Here is a 20,785-nt window from a genome sequence, read left to right on the forward strand (position 1 = left end):
TTCAGGTTACTTCATCATCAGCAGCAGCAAAAGATCAGTCCCCCATTATGAAAGGAATACTTTTTGATGACATGTACCTGTTCAGACAACTGCATTAAACACTAACCTGAAATACCCACATTGCTTAGAAAGTACTCTAGGATGCCTTACAGCCCTAACCCATCTCAATGAAGCTCAGCAATCCTGATTAACAGAGAAATCCATAAATGGCTGTACACTCACAGCTCTGTCATGAAATCACAGTTTCCATACACCTACAGTTAAACCACAAGAGCACACCCAGGAAAGACAGTGTCAGCAGGAATTCCACTGAACTTCTGGAGCAGAAAGATGGTCAGACACATCATTCTGGTTTTGTTACTGCTCTTGGTCAATCTGGGCAGAGCCTGCCTTAAGCAGGGATGAAACCGCTGCATGGCTTCCCACAACTTGTGACTCCTCCCTGTATGCAGGTGTCTTTTCTATCTACTTCTTGGTGCTCGGGACATAAGGAGACAAGAGTTTCCATTCCTGTCGTGGATATGATGCTAGCAGTCAAGAGCCCTGGTTCTGAATTATCCCATCACACATAAAAACACAGTCATGTCACTCACAATTAGATGAGTTACTGTTATAACAACATTCAGGAGCCATGACTTACCAGCAAAGGTAGCAGCCCTCTCCAAATGTTCATATAAGATCTTCCAGAACTGTTTATTCTCCATTTCTTTTGCATGAGAACTAATAAAACATCAGATGCAAGAATTTAAAAGGAAAATTAAAAAAAGACATGCACCAACGGGCAAGTGAACAACTAACTCAGAGGCTTTGATCAGTGCTTTAATGTGAGTGTCTGAAAACAGGACATCTGCACGATACAGCTGTAGCACTTCTTTGCCTTTACTCATGGATCCAAAATGTCAATTGTTATTAAAATAATCTCATTGTATCTCATGATTTCAAATGAACTCAAATTGAGTAAAAATGCTCTCAAGCTTTCTACTGATCTCTGTACAGCAATATCATCTAGAACCAAAGGAAGAATTAGCATGGACATCTCTTTTGAAGAGCTGGCTTAATTTTTTTTATTAATTCACTAGTTTGAATGGGTAAATGCCATCCTTTTTAATCATACAACAGAGGGGGAAAAAACAAGAAGATGAAGTCAGGCTCAAAGCAGACACTGATTTCAGTATTTAGCTCAGCTGTCACCAGGGTACATCTTCCCCACTCTTCAGTAGAAGTTTTTCAGTAAGGACAGAAAAGTCAGAGATGGAGAAAATGAGAGGGACTTCCTAAATTTGTGAAACATTAATAAAATCCTGCTACCTCTGACTCAAAATTGTGACACTATTTAACTGTATTTAAGCTCCCCTTAACAAAAATCACAAAACAAGTTAAAAAGTAAGAGCCTATGCAGACTGTGATTCTTTTCAGAGATCAAATTCATTTTGGAAGATTTCACACAAGGTTCTGATGCACAGATCTCTCCAAATCAGACAGTTTTACCTCAGATTCTGTTCACAGAACAACAGAAGGAATGTTCTGTGAGAACCACAGACTGAAGCACCAAACCGCATATACTCACGTTATAAGTTCAATTACAGGATCCCAGAGAGGGCTGAAGTTAATATAAAGCATTCCCAGTAAATACCGAAGAGGCACCTAGAATAACATACAACACCATCTTGTTGACATATAAAACACAATAGTTAAAGACCAACCAACCTCCTATAACCTTTCTTCCTCTCTAAGAGGCAACTTTGATCAAGGAAGTTTTCAGAAGTCCTACAAGTCACATACATCAACAGTCCTTCTCTTCTGGCTGCATGAGGAAACTGAGAGCCCACTTACTGTAAGCTGCACTGAGAGCTAGGCAGCACACCTACGAACGTGCAAAAACCAGTTCAGCATAGCAGATGATGCAAATTGCCTGCCTCTCCCTCAAAATGCAAGGCTGCCACAGCAGCATTAGGTACTTTGGAAAGAAAGTTTGCCCTGAGGAGTCTTCACTGCACCAGGCCGAGAGGTGTGTCCTCTGGACTGTCTCCTTGCTGACCTACAGGCAGGAGGGACACACAACCCTTCCTCATGGGAGCTTACAAGTCATGGTAAAAAAATTATAAGGGTACAGGAAGAGCCAGAAAAACAATCTCCAACCAAACCCGTGATGGGGGCTGGGTAGCTCAGTGGGTTGAGCACAGTGCTGCCAACAGTGACAACACTGAGGTCATGGGTTCAATTCCCACTCGGTCCCCATGTGTTGTCTGGTGTAGTCGAGAGGTGGCGTCCCCGTCCATGACAAGGAGGTTGGATTAAATGATCTCTAAGGTCCCTTCCAACCTAGGCCATTCTATGATCTCTGAGAGGTTTTTGGTGGGGTAGAGTTAATTTTCTCCACAGTAGGCAGTACAGGGCTGTGTTTTGGATTTGTGCAGCACTGATAATTGAGAGATGTTTTTGTTATTGCTGAGCAGTGCTTACACGGTAAGGCCTTTTCTGCTTCTCTCACAACCCCACCAGAGAGCAGGCCTGGAGATTCACAAGAAGCTGGGAGGGGGACACAGCTGGGACAGTTGATCCAAGGGATATCTCACACCATGTGACATCATGCTCACTATATAAAGCTGGGGGAAGGAAGGAAGGGGAGAAATGAAAGAGAGGAGAAAGAGAAGGACATTCAGAGTTACACCATTTCTCTTACCAAGTCACCATAATTCGTGATGGGACCTGGCTTTCCTGTAGATGGCTGAACACCTGCCTGCTAACGGGCAGTGGAGAGCAAACTCCTTGTTTTGCTTTGCTTGCATGCACAGCTTTTGCTTTACCTATTAAACTGCATTTAACTCATCCCATGAGTTTTCTCACTTTTGTCCTTCTGATTCTCTCTCCCACTCCCTTTAGCTTAGCAGCAGAGGAGATTCAACGGTCATAGGTATTACATAGGTATTACAAGATTTTTACCCTGATGCAAAATCCAGAAGCTATGCTCTCCAATGGCCAATGGGACTCCTACCAACAACCAACCATGCTGACGGTATGGCAAGGTCACGATCTTAAGTTTTCTCATGACTTGTTTCTCCCTGGAATCATCTGCCTTCCCTTCCATATCAAAACCCAATTGATCTAGTCGTGGGCCATTTATCTAGATACTGCTGTTGTTCTAGTAAATATCCAAGAGAACAAAATAGTCCCAAGGACAATGGGAGCTGTGATCCCAACTAACAAGTTTTCTAAAATCTAATCTAGGAGCTAACTGATTTTTTGATGAACTCTCATGAAAAACTCTGCAATCAGTGTGATGGAATAAGAACGTTCTCTTGGAATAAAGGAATGCGACAATCGCTTTTTGACAATAATACTTACCTCCTGCAAAGATCCACTTGGTATTGCAGACAGCACTATATCACATCTTAGTTTCCTCAAGTGGAGAAGTTTCTCTCTGTAATCATTCACTGTTGCTGGCACAAGTTCTGCTTGGAGCAATATGGAAAATACTGGCTGGAGTTCTCCTAGGCCATCACCCTGAACAAACAAGTGACATGAGGTTTGTTAGCGTATCCTTTCATCATTGAAAGATATTTCAACCGAACTACATGGTCCCAGTTGTTTTGGACTGAGTAACAAAAGCGGTTTCTTTTGGATTCCACCACTTAGGCATCAAAAATCACACATCTGAAAACATGAGGAGGCAGAGGGACAAAGATAAAACTGGAATGTGAAAGCACAAAAGCCAAGGACAACCTCTACCAGACACATCTTTGTTTCTGCAAAGTGGAAAAGAGTTCGCGAGCAACATCAAACACCAATGGCTTTGAAACGTCCCATGAAAAGTTTTAGCCCTACCTCAATCTGGGCGGAAGGTGGACTCTCAAAATGGTTTAGAATACGAATAGTCAACAGCCGGACCTATCCAAAGTGGAAACACATGTCAGAGGCACACAGGAGAATGCACACTAGGTACACAGATGTATGCACAGAGGTTAATGTTTTGCACAGGAGGCCAACTTCATTAGGCTCCTCCTAGAGTTGAGAGAGCTCCTGAAGTCTTGCAGGTGATTCAAAATGAATACATTAGGTTCCTGCTCTGATTCTCCTCTAGGGAAGATGCAAACCTCACAGGGCTACAAGTTAACCTTTGTTAACTCATGCCCCACAGCAGTCTCTTAGAAATGGTCACAGTCCTAAACAGATACTATGGAAGTAACAGCTTTACGCCGTCGCATGCATATCCTTTCAATCTTTGTCATTTAACTCAGTTTATTTAAATTCCATTGCTGAAACACAAATTATCTTGCACATGCTAAAAATCCAACAAACCGCTTACCTTGGAAACACCAGTGGAAATATTAGGATGCAACTTCTCAAACAAGTCCATCAGGTTCCCTTGGGAAAGGGGTTCCTGGCAGCCACACAGCGCCAGCCTTGTGTAATAGAGATCAGCCAAGAGCAACACAGAGGGGTCTGAAGGAAAAGTGCTAAAACAACAGAGTATTTTATTAGCACACAGAGAGCACTGGAACAGCACAGATATTTGAAAATAAGGCAGTAGTGACTACAACAATAACATTAAGAGAAAATTCCACAACTTCAGATTCTGCTGCACCAGCAGGCTAGTGAAGTCAGACTTCACCAGCATGCTGGCTTGAAGCCTCAAAGCCTAATTACTACCTATGACAGCCCAAGAGGCACAAGATTCCTCCTTTGTACTAATTAGGCCTCTAAGGCTGGTGCTAGGAGGCTGGACCCCCTCTCACCTGAGCTGTAGAAAACAAATACACATAGGTCAGACAAGAGTTGGTGCTATTGCCCAGGTGTCCAGTGATCAACAGAAAAGAAATAATCCGGACTTAGATGAGACACGAGGAATTCTGCCTGCCCACAGGGAAACCTCCTTAATCTATCTAACATCCCTCGAACCAAACGAGCTTCCCACCCACAGCCCAGAGCTGGCAGAAAAGCACTACACTGCAGCTTGCTGCTGAGTCTTGATCTAGGTAAGCTGCTTCACCTCCACCAGGCTTCAGACACGGGCATCATGACTTGCTAACTGAACAGGATGCTTTGCAGCTCAAGCCACCAGTGACCTAGAGATGCCCAGCAGTGATGGGAGATGACAAGTTTAGCAGGATTAGCTGAAGAGAGATCAACAGTCTCCCTCTATCCCTCCAGCCACTCAGTTAGGTGTGTGAAATAGAACAGATTTACAATAAATAAAATGGAGCATACAAAACCCCCTCCTGTTGTGGAATATGCACGCACGTGGGTATAGAAGGACATGGTAGAATCCCACCACCAGCAACAGACTGCAGAAGCTCAGGCTTTTTGATGACACAACCCAGAAGGCATTGTTACTGTCTTATTATTATAATGTAACACATTAACTAAGCATAGTGCTCCTCAACAAAACTACAACCATCTTACCTGACATATTACCTTGCAGCTGTCCACGAAAGCTTCAGTTTGCAGAGAAAATGTCACTGAACAGATACTACTTTCACCTGTACTCTAGAGAAACAGTGTCTACAACACTGCTACCTTACATAACCACAATACTGAAGTAGCATGCCGGCCTAACAGAACAGGTAACACACAAAGAAGCATTTAACAATCCTCTACGTAAAAACAAAGTCAACTCTTTGCTGTACCAAGGAGAATCAAGAAGGATTACAGAACAGGCAGAGTTTACTTACATCACCAAGCTCTTGACACGCTCCACAGGTAACAAATGGAGTATTTCAGAAGACTCTGCCAAACTAAGAAGAGTACTTACAGCTTGGCAGGCCACAAACAGACTTCCTGGAGCAGAAAGAGAACAAGAACAAGTTGTGTGTTTACTCAGCAATTAATGACTTGTGTTTGAATGGTGCTTGCCCATCCTGAAATGGCTGGAGTCACAGAAAAACGATAAAATATGAATCCCAGAACTGGCACGTGTTATTTTCTAACCATTGCCATAACCCATAAAGGAAATGTTCCTCTGGCTCTCAAAGTGTCTGCTCCAGTGAGCCAGCACTGAAAGCTGTGAGCAGCTCCCAGTTTGCATCTCTTTCCATCACACCTGCATACACAGAGAGCAAAGATCAGGAGCTAAGCACTGCTGCAGGAGTCTCAGACAGCTCTATGCTATAAAATGCCACTCAGAAATGAAGAAAGGCTGTCCAAATTGATATGAACACAGCAAAACAGAAGCAAAAATACATACTGATGCTACCACATAGGTGCCTATAGACTTCAGCACTTTGGCAGTGCATTGCTGTGAGATCTTCAAAGCTGTCCCATGTACTTCAAGACTGAATATTTGTTAGTGAATGGAAGGTAATTGCATCTCCTTCCTAAACATCTCAGTCTGCTTTAGGGATTAAGGGTTTCCCGGAAGCACAGGATAGCCAAAGCCCTTCCAGGTTAGAAAACGGAAGAACAATTCCTTTCCTCGGCACTCCTAAGTTAGCACGCAGGTTGTTAAAAATCCCCAAGAATTAAAAATTAAGAATTAAAAATCATTCCCTCTCCTTTGTCACTTCCCAAGCAGAAGAAACACTGTTCTTAAACCAGGTAAACTGGGCAGTGAGCATTCATTTCCCATTTATTCCTTTGGAAACATCGCTCTATTCCAAGCTGCTTAATTCTCCATCTGTGTGCCAAATCCTGCTCACCACTGTCAAAAGGAGCTCCTCAAAGGCAGAGGAGAAGAAACAGCAAGGAACTGCAGGATGAAGCTTTCTCCACCTACTGTGTAAGGTTCCCAAACTGTACTCTGCTCACTCATGCTGGGCAAAGACAGCAGCTCTCACCTCACTATGAACACTTCTATAGGATCAATAGGGTAGCAGCAACTCTAGAAAAACACCCAGTTCTGGGACTTGCACCTTGCCTCAGAGGTCAGGCAGGCCAAACAGGGAGCACAGGGCTGGGGGTGTGCCTTGCACAGGCAGTGAGAAGAGACTGGAGTCTTAGTAGGAGGTAAAAGAATTGTAGAGATCCTGGAGATGGAACTAATGCTGGAGGATAGGAAGAAAGTGTCCACAAACCCTAGTTTGGGAGAATGGTGAGGAAAATCACGTCAAGAAGTGTAGGGTGGGACAGTGGGAGGACTGAGGATGCATTTGTTTTCTCTTGTGGGTGAAGGGAGAAATAGCAATGTGCCTCTTGCACACACACAGAGCTGGTGCAGAGCTGCTACTAATGCCAGCAAAGATGAACCACGAGAAACTAAAGTTTAGGTATTCCTTTTTCGGAATAAGTACATTGACACTAAAACAATCATAGCAAATAGGAGAGAAGAAAGGGCTAAATAAAAAAGAACAATGCTTGATGACGTCTAGAGATGAAAAAGCAGCCAATTGTGAGATACATTTAGGAATGTTAATAAGGGAAAAGGCCAGACTCTAGACAAGCCGTTTCAAACGAAGCAACAATGAACACTCAACCTGGAGCATTCCAGTATGTGCTTATACTTTGGCAGAAGGCTAAATACTTGCAATTCACCTGAGTAGCAACTGCCCTGCCCAATACAAGCTCAGTTAAAACATTTTTTTTTCCTGGCCAGAAAGACAAACAGTGACTACCCATGCCTGGAGGAAATACACAGCATTTTCAAATTGGTGCTGGCACTTAGGCCAGAGATGGTAAAGTCCCAAACTCTGCACTACAGGTTTAGAATAGTCTAGTTGTAGCTGGTGAGTCAAGAGTCTCTCCTTCACTTAACTGCTTCAGCTTGGATCTGTTTTGGACTGATTTCCATCCTTTTTTCTCACTTTCCTGCTTCCCTTCCCAATTACCTCTATCCTCCACCTTGCAGAGTATCTGCTTACCCATTATTATTAGCAACAGCAAACGGAGAATCATTTCCTCGTGGGTGCTTCCTCCCAAGCTTTGCTTTTCTAGCTTTACTTGAGCTGGTCAATAAATCTGTATACAATGCTACTGCTATTCATTTTTATGTTTTGTATCATCATAAAAACTGCCTTGTATTTTTTTTATATCAACAAAAAAGCAAATAAACAGGAAATAACCATAACTGACCTTTGCAGAGGCTTCCTTTTTCAATGGATGTGAAGAGAAAGTCTGTAAAACTTGTCACATGGGGCAGAATGTTCACTTTGTCCATTGGTCTGTCCAAAATAAAAGGGAAGACTTTTATCTCTGTTACAGTGACACCTACCACCCTCATATGAAAGCTTTCTTCCACATCTATCCTGCATTAGCTTACAGACATCTCATCCCAAGAATGAAACCAGCAGCAAATATTTTTTGCTATTTCCAACTCATAATTCAAATTGCAGCGTTCATTGCACCTTCTTTCCAACTATTCCTTCCATACAAGAATACCATAATTACTGAGAAAAATATTGCCTAGAGAGAACAGCAGTAAAACACAGACACCAAAATGGGGCAAGAACATCTCTATGTACCAGACTACTAAAATCAGGGAGTAGGCAATCAGGAAACTAATATTCTATTTCTTACTTTACTATTGACTCACGGTATTTCCACACAGCATTATTTTGCCATCTAACTCCAGTTTCCCCAAACTAGGACTAGTAATCATTGTCCTTCCCTTAGTAAAACAATTTCTTACAGATAGTGAACTAGACAGTAATACAGAAATACATGACAGTAGTACCTTAGAATATCCCTTACCTAATATGTGGCAGTGCAACCAAGGCAACCCATGGCTGTGAAAGGTCAGTGATGTCTTCCTTGTCCGGTAAACGGATTAAAGACAGTACATGATCCAACACCGGTACTTCTGCTTTTCCTCCTTGTCTTTTACTTGTTTGTTGCCTTGTATTAGAGCTAAAAATAAAACCAAACTTTTTAGTAACCCTCCACTGCACATCAGAGACTGTTTGTTTTCCTCTCATGATATTCAAAATTATGTTTGCTACTTTTAGCAAGAAGAACTTGGACAACTCAAGGGATTTTTTTCTTTTTAATGTCCTCCACAGCACAAAATATCATCTAGTCATGCTGAGGAGCGCAAAATTTGGTCCACGGGAAATTTTACCTATTTACTTCATGTTCACATAGTATTTCTAGAAGGAATGACACTAGTTCTCAGTCAGACAGCTTCACAACCAGAGCACAGCACCACTAGGAAGCAAGAGAAGCATCTAAGAGTTGTCTGTGTGATGACTGTTAATAAACCATGATCACGCTGACACAGACTAGCGGATGATAGAAAACCATTAGTGAAGTAAAAAGTTTGAGGACTTAAAAGGAATCACAAGCTGAGCCCAGATAAACAACCGGGCCATATGAACAGAAGTAGTTCACACCCCATGGACAGCAATCTTCCCATTCCACTCAGTGCTTGCAAGATCATGTTTAGAAGGCTGCAAAGGCTTCACCCTTCAAGAAATACAGAAGCTAACAAAAAGACAGCATCAAGAAACATTAGAGGTTTAAGAAACAAAATTTATGAGATAGACCTCAAAGAATCAGGATTGTTGGTCCAAAGAAAGATTTCAGATATTTCTGATGATCAAACTGTTATTTATAAAAGCTGGATGCAAAGAATAACAAATAATCTGCTCTTTATGTTCCGGGCAGATAAGACAAGCAGCAGAGGATTTAAATTGCAGTAAAGGAAGTTTAGTTCATACAGGGAGGACTGGCAAAAAAACCCAAACAAATCAAAACCAAACACCAATGTAACCACAAAGACAGAAAATACTGGCAGACTGCCAGGGGCAGCTCGGGTATCTCCAGAATGGGAGTCTTTGTGCTGTTTTTGGCTGAGGTATCGCTAATTTTCTTCTGAGTAGCTGAATGGGTGCACAAGGAGTTGGGAAGGGAAACAGTTGCAACAGCTGACCCCAACTAATCAAAGCGATACCTCAAACCACATGATGTCATGCTCAGCATATAAAACTGAAGTAGAAAGAAATGAGGACACTCAGAACGATGGTTTTTGTCTTTCCAAGTCACCATCACAGGTGATGGAGCCTGGCTTTCCTGGAGATGCCGAACACCTGCCTGCCAACAGGGAGTGGTGAATGAATTCCTTGTTTTGTTTTGCTTGCATGCATGGCTTTCACTTTACTTATAAAACTGTCTTTATCTCAACTCCTGAGTTTTCTCATTTTTACTGGTTTGATTCTTTCCCCCATCCCATCAGAGCGGGGATCAAATGAGAGCCTGTGTGGTGCTTAGTTGCAGGTGTTAAACCACGACAATTTTTAATGAGAATTTGGCCAGGCATTTTTTAGGACAGTTTCAGGACTAGTTAGGAGATGGGGTATGTAACTCCTGAGATGTCTAGCAGCCCTAATTTCTAACACCAACATTACAGCAGCAGAAAAACATCCATGTGGGTCTAAGCTCTTCTCAGCTCTGTACTCCATAGCACTGCAAATCCAGAGAGATCAATAAATAAAGAAAACACGGCAAGAAAAATAAATTTAATTATTTTTGACTCAATCTTCTGTTCCCTACGCCCTAATACCTCCACTCTATTAAATAAAAGTAGGAAAGAATTCAGAGTGAATTGCCTTTAGGAAAGACAAAACTTTACATAAAAGGCCATACAAGTCACTTTTCTGCAGGTAAAAGTTATTAATTACCTGAGCTAGAGCGTTTAGAACAATCGTTATCAGTAGATTAACATCAGTCATTCTGTGCTTGACAGTGGTTATGCCAAATCTTCCCGAAGAGGCTCCAGAGGTAAAACAGCCACCTCACTTCAACAAAGTTAGCTTTGTGACTCGAAGCAGTCAAGCTGTGCCAGCACTGCGCATTAATTACATGCCCTTTGGTACCCAGCTGTGCTCTACAGCAAGACTATAGCACTGCTGCCAAGAAAGCTCCTGGACAAGATATATGCATACAGGCAAGAAAAATGTGGCACAGGCAGGAGATCAGTAATCATGAGAACTTGGACTGCAGCACTCACTACAAAGATTAAGTGCCCAAAGATACAACATGCACATTTGCGTAACAAATGCCAACCACACCACTTGCGAGTCTTCTTCTACAAGTGACAACCCTTCCAGAGCAGTATTTCTTCTCAGATAGCCTCATAAAGAAAAATGGGATCCTACTGTATCACTCAGCTTGCAAACCTGGCAGCAAGGCTGCCATTTACAGGACTCTGGCAAACACTGGGGGGCAACTTTTACGTAGCTCTGCACTGCCTTCAGGACTGCAGCTGTGCAGACACATCTAGTGTTTGCTAAATTTGAGGAGTCTCACCTGACAGATGATGCAGTGAAAATGAGAGGATACTTTTCAAATGCCATAGAACCAACAGTAGGAGGCTCTGCTTTCACCAGAATGAGTTTCGCCAGAATTGCCATCGCCTCATCTTTTGCAAGGGCATCTGTGCCAGAGAAGCAATGCTCAATGTACTCTAAAAAGCATGGAAGAAAATGCTGAAGGGACAAAAACAAAAGTCAGGAATTGGTAAGTTTCTTTAATCAATCGTGATCAAATCCACAATAATCACACAACATCAGCCACCGAGGAATCCAAGCACTCACAAATAAGCCAACAAAGTACCAGACTTAGCAGTTCTGGTGCTCCAAGACACCAGCACACAGACATCCTCTTATCCCACCAGGGAGTGATTTGATGCAAAAACTCATCTTGCCCCAAATCTAGTCTCATCAGGACATTCTAGACTTTACTTTCATCTCCCATTACATTTAATTAATCTCGTTTCTCCAGATCACCAGCTCCAGGCCTGACCTATCAGATATCCCCTATTCTTAATCTTCACTTGCCTTCTCCAGAACTTCTTCTCATCCACACATAACAAGCCCACCCCTCTCAATTTCCAACAGACAAGCTTCTTTCTGTGACCACAGACATCTGTCACCTTCTCAAACTCTGAGCACCACTACCAAACTACAACACAATGGCCTACGTAACCTCCTTCATTTTTACCAGATCGTGACAGAACTGTAGTCAATACATAAAAATACTTCAGCATCCAAGGCAGGTAAATAAAATATGGATTTCCCAGCTGATCCCTTCAGCAACAAAAATAAACAAAATGTACAAAAGTTTCCACCTACCCTCTCAAACTGCTTCATTGTGAACATTGCTTCAGAGAAGTCCAAAAGCAAGCGCCGTTCAAATCCACTTGCAAATACCTGCAAGATGCAAAAGAAAGGTTGACACGAACACATTAGCAAGAGACATTTCACAGCCACCTCTCCACTATCAATGGGACATTTTTTTCTGGTTTATCAATCAACCACGCTTTGAACTGAGACACCCAGCCTGGCTCTCTGCTCACAGCTAGCAGGCCTTGAGAGTTCAGGCACACACAGCAATACTGTTTCCAGTGACAGTTTAAGTACAGAAAAGCATAGTCCTTTTTAACAAACCCTGCTGACACAACCCTTTTTAACAAACCTTGCTGGATCCAAGCTGGCTTTGTGCAAAGACAGCTTAGGTATCTCTTTAGTGTGATACAGAAAATATAAGTTTAAAATTTTAGGACTGCAGCATAGATGCCCAACTGGCAGGAAAAAGCTTAGCACCTCCTACTAATCCTTGCAACACTGCATTTGATAGGAACGTACGCAGTTAATCCTGCCAATGCTTCAGGAGCAATGGCAGTAGAGAGATATGCCTACTCCTGTGCTCTCTAAATTAAACTGCACTTGCCTGAAACATTTTTACAAGGCTAAGCCATGCTCACTAAATGCTTGGCAGCTTAGTGAAAAACGTACTTGTTTCACCAAGTCCAGTTCACTGGCCTGCTTTATCTTCTAAAGCAGAACGTGTCCCTTCTCTGTGCTTCCTCCTTTCTCTACAGAGGCTGTAAGTGTTTGAATCACAGCCTGGTTTTTATGGTGAAGATGTCTGCTGGCGCTGCTACACCAACAGCCTGTGCAAGATTGTCAGTCCCAAGATCTCTGCAGACGTTTAAGGCATCTGGCAGTTTCTCCCTTATCTGTGCAAGAAGGCTAAAGGGAACCTTACAGTATAGTTCCCAGTCTGGAGTTTTCCAAAATCAGCCTGCTCTAGGGAACTTGAACTCTGGGATTTCTGCTGTAAGCAGCAGTCCTTGTTACCTTCTCAATAGCTTCCTTGGTCAAAGAATCCGGCAACAAAACATTCTAAAAAAAAGAAATGGTGTTCAGAAGGGTCTTACAGCAAGATGATGAGAGATCTGGTGTTCGTAACATTTTTACTAAAATCTGAAATGAAAGAGAGAGAACTTATATTTGCCTATGAAGATAGTAATTGTCTGGTCTGAATAAGCTGGATAGTCCTGGAGCAGAAGGGCATGGTGTTCTAAGCTTCAGCCCACAGAAATGAATCCTAATAGTCCTGTCGAAGTCTGAAGGCACAAAAGCTGTATTTGAACCCAGTGGGGTGACACATATGTGAATCTGGTAGAACTGTTCTACCACTGCTATGGGGATCTAGGTCTCCTCCACAGTGGCAAGAACTGGTCTCTAGAAGCTTTCCCCTTGCTCATTTAAAGGAGGACTATACCAGCTTTACAGTACAGAAATTCTCCTAAGATTGGTGAGGCAGCAGTACTCAAAGTAAATGTCTCTGAACATTCCACTCAAATCCTAAGTCAAATGATGTGTCAAATTGTGTGTCAGTGCTTCAGCTGACCACACCTCTTACATATTCAATTGATACTTCTCTGGCACATCAGCCAAAGTGATGGTCTGACCCACCCGACAGACATCTTCAGGCAGTGAGATTTTGGATCCATTTGCATGTTCCACTAGGATCAGATAAGCTTGCAAAATCCTTTCTATCTGCTCTGAAGCCACAGAGCAGTTGGCCTTAGTTATCTTCCTCTGCAAGTCCAAGAGTGACTCCTGTTTAAATAGAAAAAGAAAGCAAAATGTTTCAGAGGAACGATCAGACCCCATTTCACTTACTGCTATTTAAAAGACATTCCAAAGAATCAACATCTCACTCCCATTAATGTCTCTTTCTGGCCAGAAGATATAAACTCCCCTCCTTGATCCTACGCATTGAAACCAATTTAGAGACCTACTATAGACTATGTGAATACCTCCCTCTGAGCAAAATACACCCACTGGTTCCCAGGGTAAAAAAACAAGCCTCATTTAAAAAAAAAAAGGAATTACATTCACAGTTTCCAGAATTTCATCACAACTGCAGACGTTGAGTGACTCAGATTGCAGGAACATAAAAGATCCAGTGGCAAACAATTCTGTAGCTAATGACAGCCAGGCAGTAACTGCTATCATATTGCATGAGGTAGGAGGAACAGGTTGGGATTGTCTGGAAACCTATGGAGAGTCATCAGGAAGTAGTTCCAGGAAGGAACAAACAGGACTGTGTACCCATGCTGGAAGAACTACCCTAAAGTTCCTGTGTATAATTTCTTCCAGTTTCCCATTTCACCCTTCTGAGGAGCACAACTGAGACACACTATGTTGTCAGTCGCAAGAGATTTAAATCCCCTTTAGCAAATCCCAGTCACTAGTCAGATGTCGGCCAGGCAAGTGAAAAACACTTGCCAAGCCCTTGCTCATTATTTTGTATCACCCTGACCCAACACAGCACAGCCCAGAGCACTCAGTTGTGCTCCTCCAAACCTCAGAGTGCAAGCCCCAAGCAGCAACATGGGAACATCTGGATGTAAAACACTGCTTAAACTTGGCTTGTCAGGTCCAGCCCAGGTCTTTGCTATAAAGATAACTGCAGGGCAAAAAACCTTCCCCTTTACTGTAAGTAAGAGGTTTTGGAACTACTAATATATCTAGTTCAGCAATAGAAAACAAGTTCCAGCATTCCCACCCCAGCAAGCGGTCTGTGACACCTGCAAAGGCAGATCCTACAACTCCTCCTTGCCCTGCCACAGGACTGAGCTCCCAGTCACATACAAAGCAGTCACCAGTGTCACAAACTCAACATACCTCCAGGCACTTGAAGACAATGTCAAAATGCTGCTTATGGATATGGAGTACAGCTGATCTGATCATCTGCTCAAAGGCTTCTCCTACAGTTACCCATGGTAGCTCAATTTCTTCTTCAGTGATAGGTCCCAGCTTTAACAGAATTAACTTCATAGCCTGCACAGGAAAAGAGTACATCATGTCCTTACACTTAGAAAATAAATCTAACAAATCTGAAATTAGTGCAATATACTGCTAAAATATTCCAGTGATCTTGATTCTTTTCAGAATGACAAGCGCAAAAAAAATTAAAAAAGGCTATAATTTAAAATCTGAAATACATGGGATTACAGCATAAGAATTACTTAAAAACAACCTTCCTATCTCAAAGAATATTCTTGGAAGGAAGTTTTCAGATCTTATTAAATAATGAACAACATGCTTATCACCAAGGATCCACTGAGGAGAACAGGACAACACTCAGTGGTTTCACTGATCGCTGCCGAAGGCTCTGTTACAGCAACATTTAAACCATCAATCTTTTCTTGTCTTTACCGTCTCTGTACAAGAGTGGAACATGTTTCGAACACCCTTGCACATCTCAAAAAGTAGCTGTCCTACACCTTCCACCTTCTCAGGGTGCTCCCCCAGGTCACGAAGCATTAAATTGAAGATTGCATTTTTATCAGAAACCTACAAAACAAAATGGAAAAAAAAAATTTATCCTCTGTTCAGAGCTGCCAGATGGATAGAGGCAATTAAATTGCTCCACAGCACCACGTTCCTCTCCTAGTCCTGCTTTCCCACAACATTTCAAAACTCATTATTTCTGCAACATCATCAGAAAATTGAAAGGAGAAAAATTATCAGTGATTCAGTAGCTACAGCCCCTCCTCCAAGATGTAAAGAGATCTACTGAGGCCACTGCAGCTGAAATATGTGGGTTTCATTATTACAATTTTAGAGCTACATGTGCTGAAATGCACCGTTAAACTAGTCCCAACCGAAACACAAAGGTCACTGCACTGGTGTGGAAAGAGACACGTATCAGCTGACACAGAACCCAATCATCCAAAACTATAACCACACCTGAGAATATTGCAAGGACTTGTGGCCCAAGATTTTAAACCCCTTCATTTCTGAAGATTCGACTTGAAGCTCAGCAATTTCTGAACAACCAATGAAACAAATGTGCTTTATTAAGGTCTGTCAACATGGGACACAATAGAGGACGTCCAGGCTTCATAGCTCAGGAATTCTGGCTTTGGTATATTTTGACTAAAAAACCAACAACTACCACACCCATTCCCTACTCCATGAAAGGCTGCGGTGTGACCTTGATTGCTCTGCCTGCGAATGTTACGTACGCTGATTTTCAGGAGCACAAAAAGGTTGTCACAAGAATTTCAGTTCTACAAAGGCCTTAAATCATTAGTGAAAAAGCCAATGAGCAAATGTGTATTTACAAATTAAAGCCTTCCTTTCGCAAGATTAGCTTGCCACTTTTAGTAATTTTAGATAAAATACTCACAGACTAGTTTAATTGCTCTTAAAACAGAGAGTACTAAGGTCTCTGTTTGCCACTGCTGATATGAAGCCCTTGACATTCTCAGTAAAACACTCACTAAAAATAATGACAGCTTAGGATGTATCGATGTAGGTATTGTTAACCCTTCTTCAGAAAAAAAGCATTACACATTGAATCCAAGAGCAAACACAGAATGGAGAAAGCATCAAAGTGCCAACACCTCACTTACCTTTCTCATTAGGAAGACAAAACTTTCAGCAGCAAAGTTTCTGATGTGAAGTTTGTGATGAGCCAGCAGGGCGCTGTACAGGCTACAAAGACAGAAAATAATCCACTGTCTCAGAGGCAATAAAAGAACTGTCGCTAATTGGTTTAAAACCTTATGTTTTCAGTTTACAGTGCCATTTTATACAAACACTGAGAATTTGTCCTCCTAGAGAGAGCAAATACCTTCCTCAATTTAATTCCTTCCCACTCTCCCTGGATAAAGAACGGTTATGTAAAGGTCAAATGGCAATGCCAGGCAAATTAAGCAACATTCAAAAATACCTCTAAAATCTCTGGATCCACAAAGATTCAACTGCAGCAGCAAGACTTTCAATATATTTACTCTGCAGCAGTAATTGAAACCAAAGGTGATTTGATAACCCAGGTTTGTATTTCAGTTGAGCCAACAGGATCTCCTGTGCGCTTCAAAGTTTCTAAAGATACAATTTACAGGGGTGATAAATATTTGCAGTTCTCTGAAAAGCACCAGCAGCAGTTGCAGGTGGCTCAGCACGTGTTCAGTGCAGAGCCAGTGGTGCCTCAGATTCACAGGCAAGCAGATGTTTTTCCAATATGTTCAACAGCTTTTGCTGGCTTGGGGAGGAAATGTGTAAATCTCCTTTTGGTCCATCTGTTCCAAACTGAAATTAGGAGGAAGCAACACTGACTCTCTGGCTACGACAAAAAGAGCCCCACTAGCACAGCGATGTAAGATTGAACCAGCAGTGACACTGTGTCAGGCCCCAGGTCCATTCAGCCCAGTATTCAGTCCACAGCAGCAGCAAGAAGCAGATGCCTGGGAAAGGTTTTAAAAATAGGGCAAAAAAAATAGGACATACAAAATTAGCCTTCAGCCACCTGCAGCTCAGGGACTCCCCAAGCCAGAGCAGCTCCTATGCATTTTGCAACTCCCTCAACTTGGCCAGTTTCCCTCTGAACCTATAGCAACCTCCCACATCCACAGCACCCCGCAGCAAGCAGCTTCAAATCACACAAAATTGTGCATACAGTATCTGCTCCCTCACTAAACACAATGCGAGAAGGGAAAAACACAAAGGGGAAAACATCAGGAAAGAAAAAATTAAAGACTCAAAGGAATCCATTCAATGTGTTAGTCTTGGTGTCTGCAACTGGGAAAGTCAGAAATGATTAAACTATGACTGAGGCACTTGACAGATACTCAAGACACCTCTGCTGAATTTGAACTTGGTCACAGGCTTCCAACTCTGACAATCCATTGTTTTTCTGAGCTTTGTTTACCCACCTGAGGTAGACGCTTCCTCTCCTATTCCCACAGCAGAAAAGTGGACTGAAGATCTAAATCTTCAGCCCAACCCACATCCCTCCTCCAATACAGCGGCCTATAAAAGTCAGCAGGATCTCAAAGGGGTGACACAGGGTAACAAGGCTCAGTGTGTCGCAGAAAGCAGGGAAAGCACGCTAACAAGTACACTTAAACATTAAGCCATGTATTCATGGGGCATTTACACTTCTATAGCACCTAATAACTGATCAACACAGACATTAAACACAGCTTTTACCTGTATATGTTGTCTATGTCCTTCACCATCAATCTCCACAAGTATTTGTAGAGATAGGAAAGAGAAGTAAAAGCCCATTCCAGCAGCTCTGTGTCCTGTGTATCCAATAACTTAGTGATGGCCAGGAAAAAGTCATGAAAATGAGGATAGAAATCAGCCTGAAGATCTCGAGCCAGCTGCACCACCAGACTGTGTTTCAGAAAATACACCAGTGTTAGTGCAAGTGCATTTCCAAAACAAACCAGTAAAAAACTAGTCAAACATTGCATAATCCAGAACAGTCTCTTTGAAAAGAAAGCCAGCATCACCATTGCTTCTCACTTTCATTTAAATATCACCTACAAGGCAGCTGTGGCAAGAATCTTTTTTAAAAAAATCAAGCAGATAACAGTAAACAATAAAACATAAATGATTAACATCAAACAAAGCATGTTAATATTTTGTCTGACACTGAGTAAGCGTTCAGGCTAATTTGTTTGCCTTATCACAGATGGGGTTTTTTGTTTGTTTTGAAGACTTAGAACCATAAAGCTCTACCAGGGAAATATGTCCACCTTGGGGACCTCATTGCTGTATTTTCTTCAGGTACAATAAAGAAAAATAACACTGACAACAGAACTCATGCTTACTTGTAGTAATATCAAAGCTTCTGACTACATTTTGTCACCATATACTTACTCTAATAGCGGTTGATAAGCAAGACTGCCTTCGACTTGCAAATGTGTCTTCAAGCTCTGCACAATGGCATTCTGGTAATAGACCAGCTGGTTAAAGGACTGGCATTTGTTGGCCACTTCACTGTAGAATTGCACTGTTTGAAGCAGAAAAGAGAAACCCTGAAAACTAGTCCAGTTTCAGCAAACACGTAGGATGTTAAAGAATAATACCTCTCCAGAGCCCAGTCCAAAAACCAGTCAAAAGAAAATCTCCCATCAAGCTCCGGATGCAGAAAAAATATATTTTAACAATTTAAGGAAAGCAGGACAACATGAATTAAAATGACGTACCAAAATGCTGAGTGAGGTTCAGTTCCTTCCATTTCCGTAGACCTTCAAAAAAGTAGGTTTCAACTTCCTGTCAAAACAAAGATAAAATAATAGCTACCAACCCTAATGAAGGTAGTCTGCAAAAATGAGAGGTTCAAATGAAAACTATCAAGCGCCTTAAATATTTTTAAAAATATTTCAAGAAATCTTGATGACTTAATTTCAGAAGTGTTATGGAATTTCCCTGAAGACTTTTATTTTTCTGTTCAAAATACATTTTAAAATATATTCTGGTGACAAGATTTGTTTAGGTAGTTCATTTTTAGACCTCTGTTGACTGGCCTTGATCATTTAAGATGCCAAGCTCACCCAGCACAAATTCTCTGCGATTTCTTTTGTCATCTTCACAGGTACTGAGTGTGAAGTTCAAAGAACAATCCAGCAAATAACCTGCAAAGCACTATAATCACAGCGATGATCTCTATGGGACACATATAAACGACCCTCCCCTGTGATCTGCTCAGCACTTTCAAGTCTTTGCAGGTCTGGACCTAGGACTGCACAACTGCCACAGCAGCAGCCTCCACGCTCAGAAACACCCACAGGCCCCACCAGCCACAGGGAAGCCATCAGCGTGGCACTACCAAAGAGTCTCTGTGGCAATGCTGTGAAGCAGGTCAAAAGTAAAGGGGAACAAAGCATGAATGAGGCTCCAGGAAAGGCAATTCTTGCAGGAATTGCAGGCAATTCTTTCTAGTTTCCCCCCCGCCCCCAAATAAATGTCTTCAGGGAATCATTCATGGAGTGTATCTACTCGTGACGCGATTTCAGCAAATGACCGTGATTACCGCTCTCACCTCAGCATAGCTTCCAGTTCTGTCGATCCGATGAATAATATCGATATTAACATTGCTTAAGCGCTCCGAAAAGGTAAGAAACTGCAAAACAAAAGGATGTATATGTTTCTTGCTCGAATCTGAGAATGCCTTTTCCAAGTCCCTCTTGACAGCACACACACTGCAAACAGAAACCCTCAGTTCTAAAGACAGGCTGCCAGAGACTCAATCTGTAAACAAGCTTATCACGATTTTAAGGCAAAATATTGCTTAAAATGCCCAGGAGCACGACCAGCCCTCTCCCCCTGCCCAGCCATGGCCTCCACAACGCAGTGAAAGAGATGCATAGAACCACAGAATGCTTCAGGAAAAGACCCCTGGGATCACTGAGTCCAACCACAGGGACTGCAAAACCAAGCTCTGCAAAGCTCACCCCTAAACCATCCCACCCAACACCACACCTCAACGACCTTTAAACACCTCCAGGGATGGTGACTCAACCACCTCTCTGGGCAGCCTATTCCCATGTCTGACTACTCCTTCTGTGAATTTTTTTTTTTTCTTATGTCCAGCCTAAACCTACCCTGCAGCAGTCTGAAGCCATTCCCTCTTGCTCCATCGCTCATTACTGTGAAAACGCTCATTACGGGGAAAACGGCCCAGCCTCAGTCTACCCGCACTCCCACAGAGCGCTCCTGCCTTTCCCGAAGCAACGCCCGGGTTAATAGCCCCCCTCCACTGGGTATTATTATTTTACGGAATTATGACAGTTTCTACACTAGGAGCGCCGGGGAAAGGGGGA

General features: G+C 42.3%; 1 protein-coding gene across 1 annotated transcript in view; it reads right to left on the bottom strand.

Annotated features, from left to right (window-relative positions):
* The window catches only part of LOC104269930 (small subunit processome component 20 homolog), a gene marked incomplete at its 3' end in the record, with an annotated part of 37,363 nt that extends 16,761 nt beyond the window's left edge, over nucleotides 1-20,602 (bottom strand). The window contains 20 exon segments of the mRNA XM_009870824.1: nucleotides 641-720; nucleotides 1,568-1,644; nucleotides 3,346-3,504; nucleotides 3,826-3,888; nucleotides 4,307-4,457; nucleotides 5,673-5,778; nucleotides 8,005-8,093; nucleotides 8,623-8,778; nucleotides 11,176-11,354; nucleotides 12,000-12,077; nucleotides 13,008-13,133; nucleotides 13,629-13,775; nucleotides 14,847-15,002; nucleotides 15,381-15,518; nucleotides 16,583-16,664; nucleotides 18,162-18,350; nucleotides 18,840-18,972; nucleotides 19,169-19,235; nucleotides 20,005-20,085; nucleotides 20,567-20,602. Coding sequence (XP_009869126.1) covers nucleotides 641-720; nucleotides 1,568-1,644; nucleotides 3,346-3,504; nucleotides 3,826-3,888; nucleotides 4,307-4,457; nucleotides 5,673-5,778; nucleotides 8,005-8,093; nucleotides 8,623-8,778; nucleotides 11,176-11,354; nucleotides 12,000-12,077; nucleotides 13,008-13,133; nucleotides 13,629-13,775; nucleotides 14,847-15,002; nucleotides 15,381-15,518; nucleotides 16,583-16,664; nucleotides 18,162-18,350; nucleotides 18,840-18,972; nucleotides 19,169-19,235; nucleotides 20,005-20,085; nucleotides 20,567-20,602 — 2,293 coding nt within the window.
* Nucleotides 20,603-20,785: the final 183 nt, after the last annotated feature.

The sequence above is a fragment of the Apaloderma vittatum genome, unplaced genomic scaffold, assembly GCF_000703405.1.
Source record: "Apaloderma vittatum isolate BGI_N311 unplaced genomic scaffold, ASM70340v1 scaffold7436, whole genome shotgun sequence".
In the NCBI taxonomy this organism is placed as follows: domain Eukaryota; kingdom Metazoa; phylum Chordata; class Aves; order Trogoniformes; family Trogonidae; genus Apaloderma; species Apaloderma vittatum.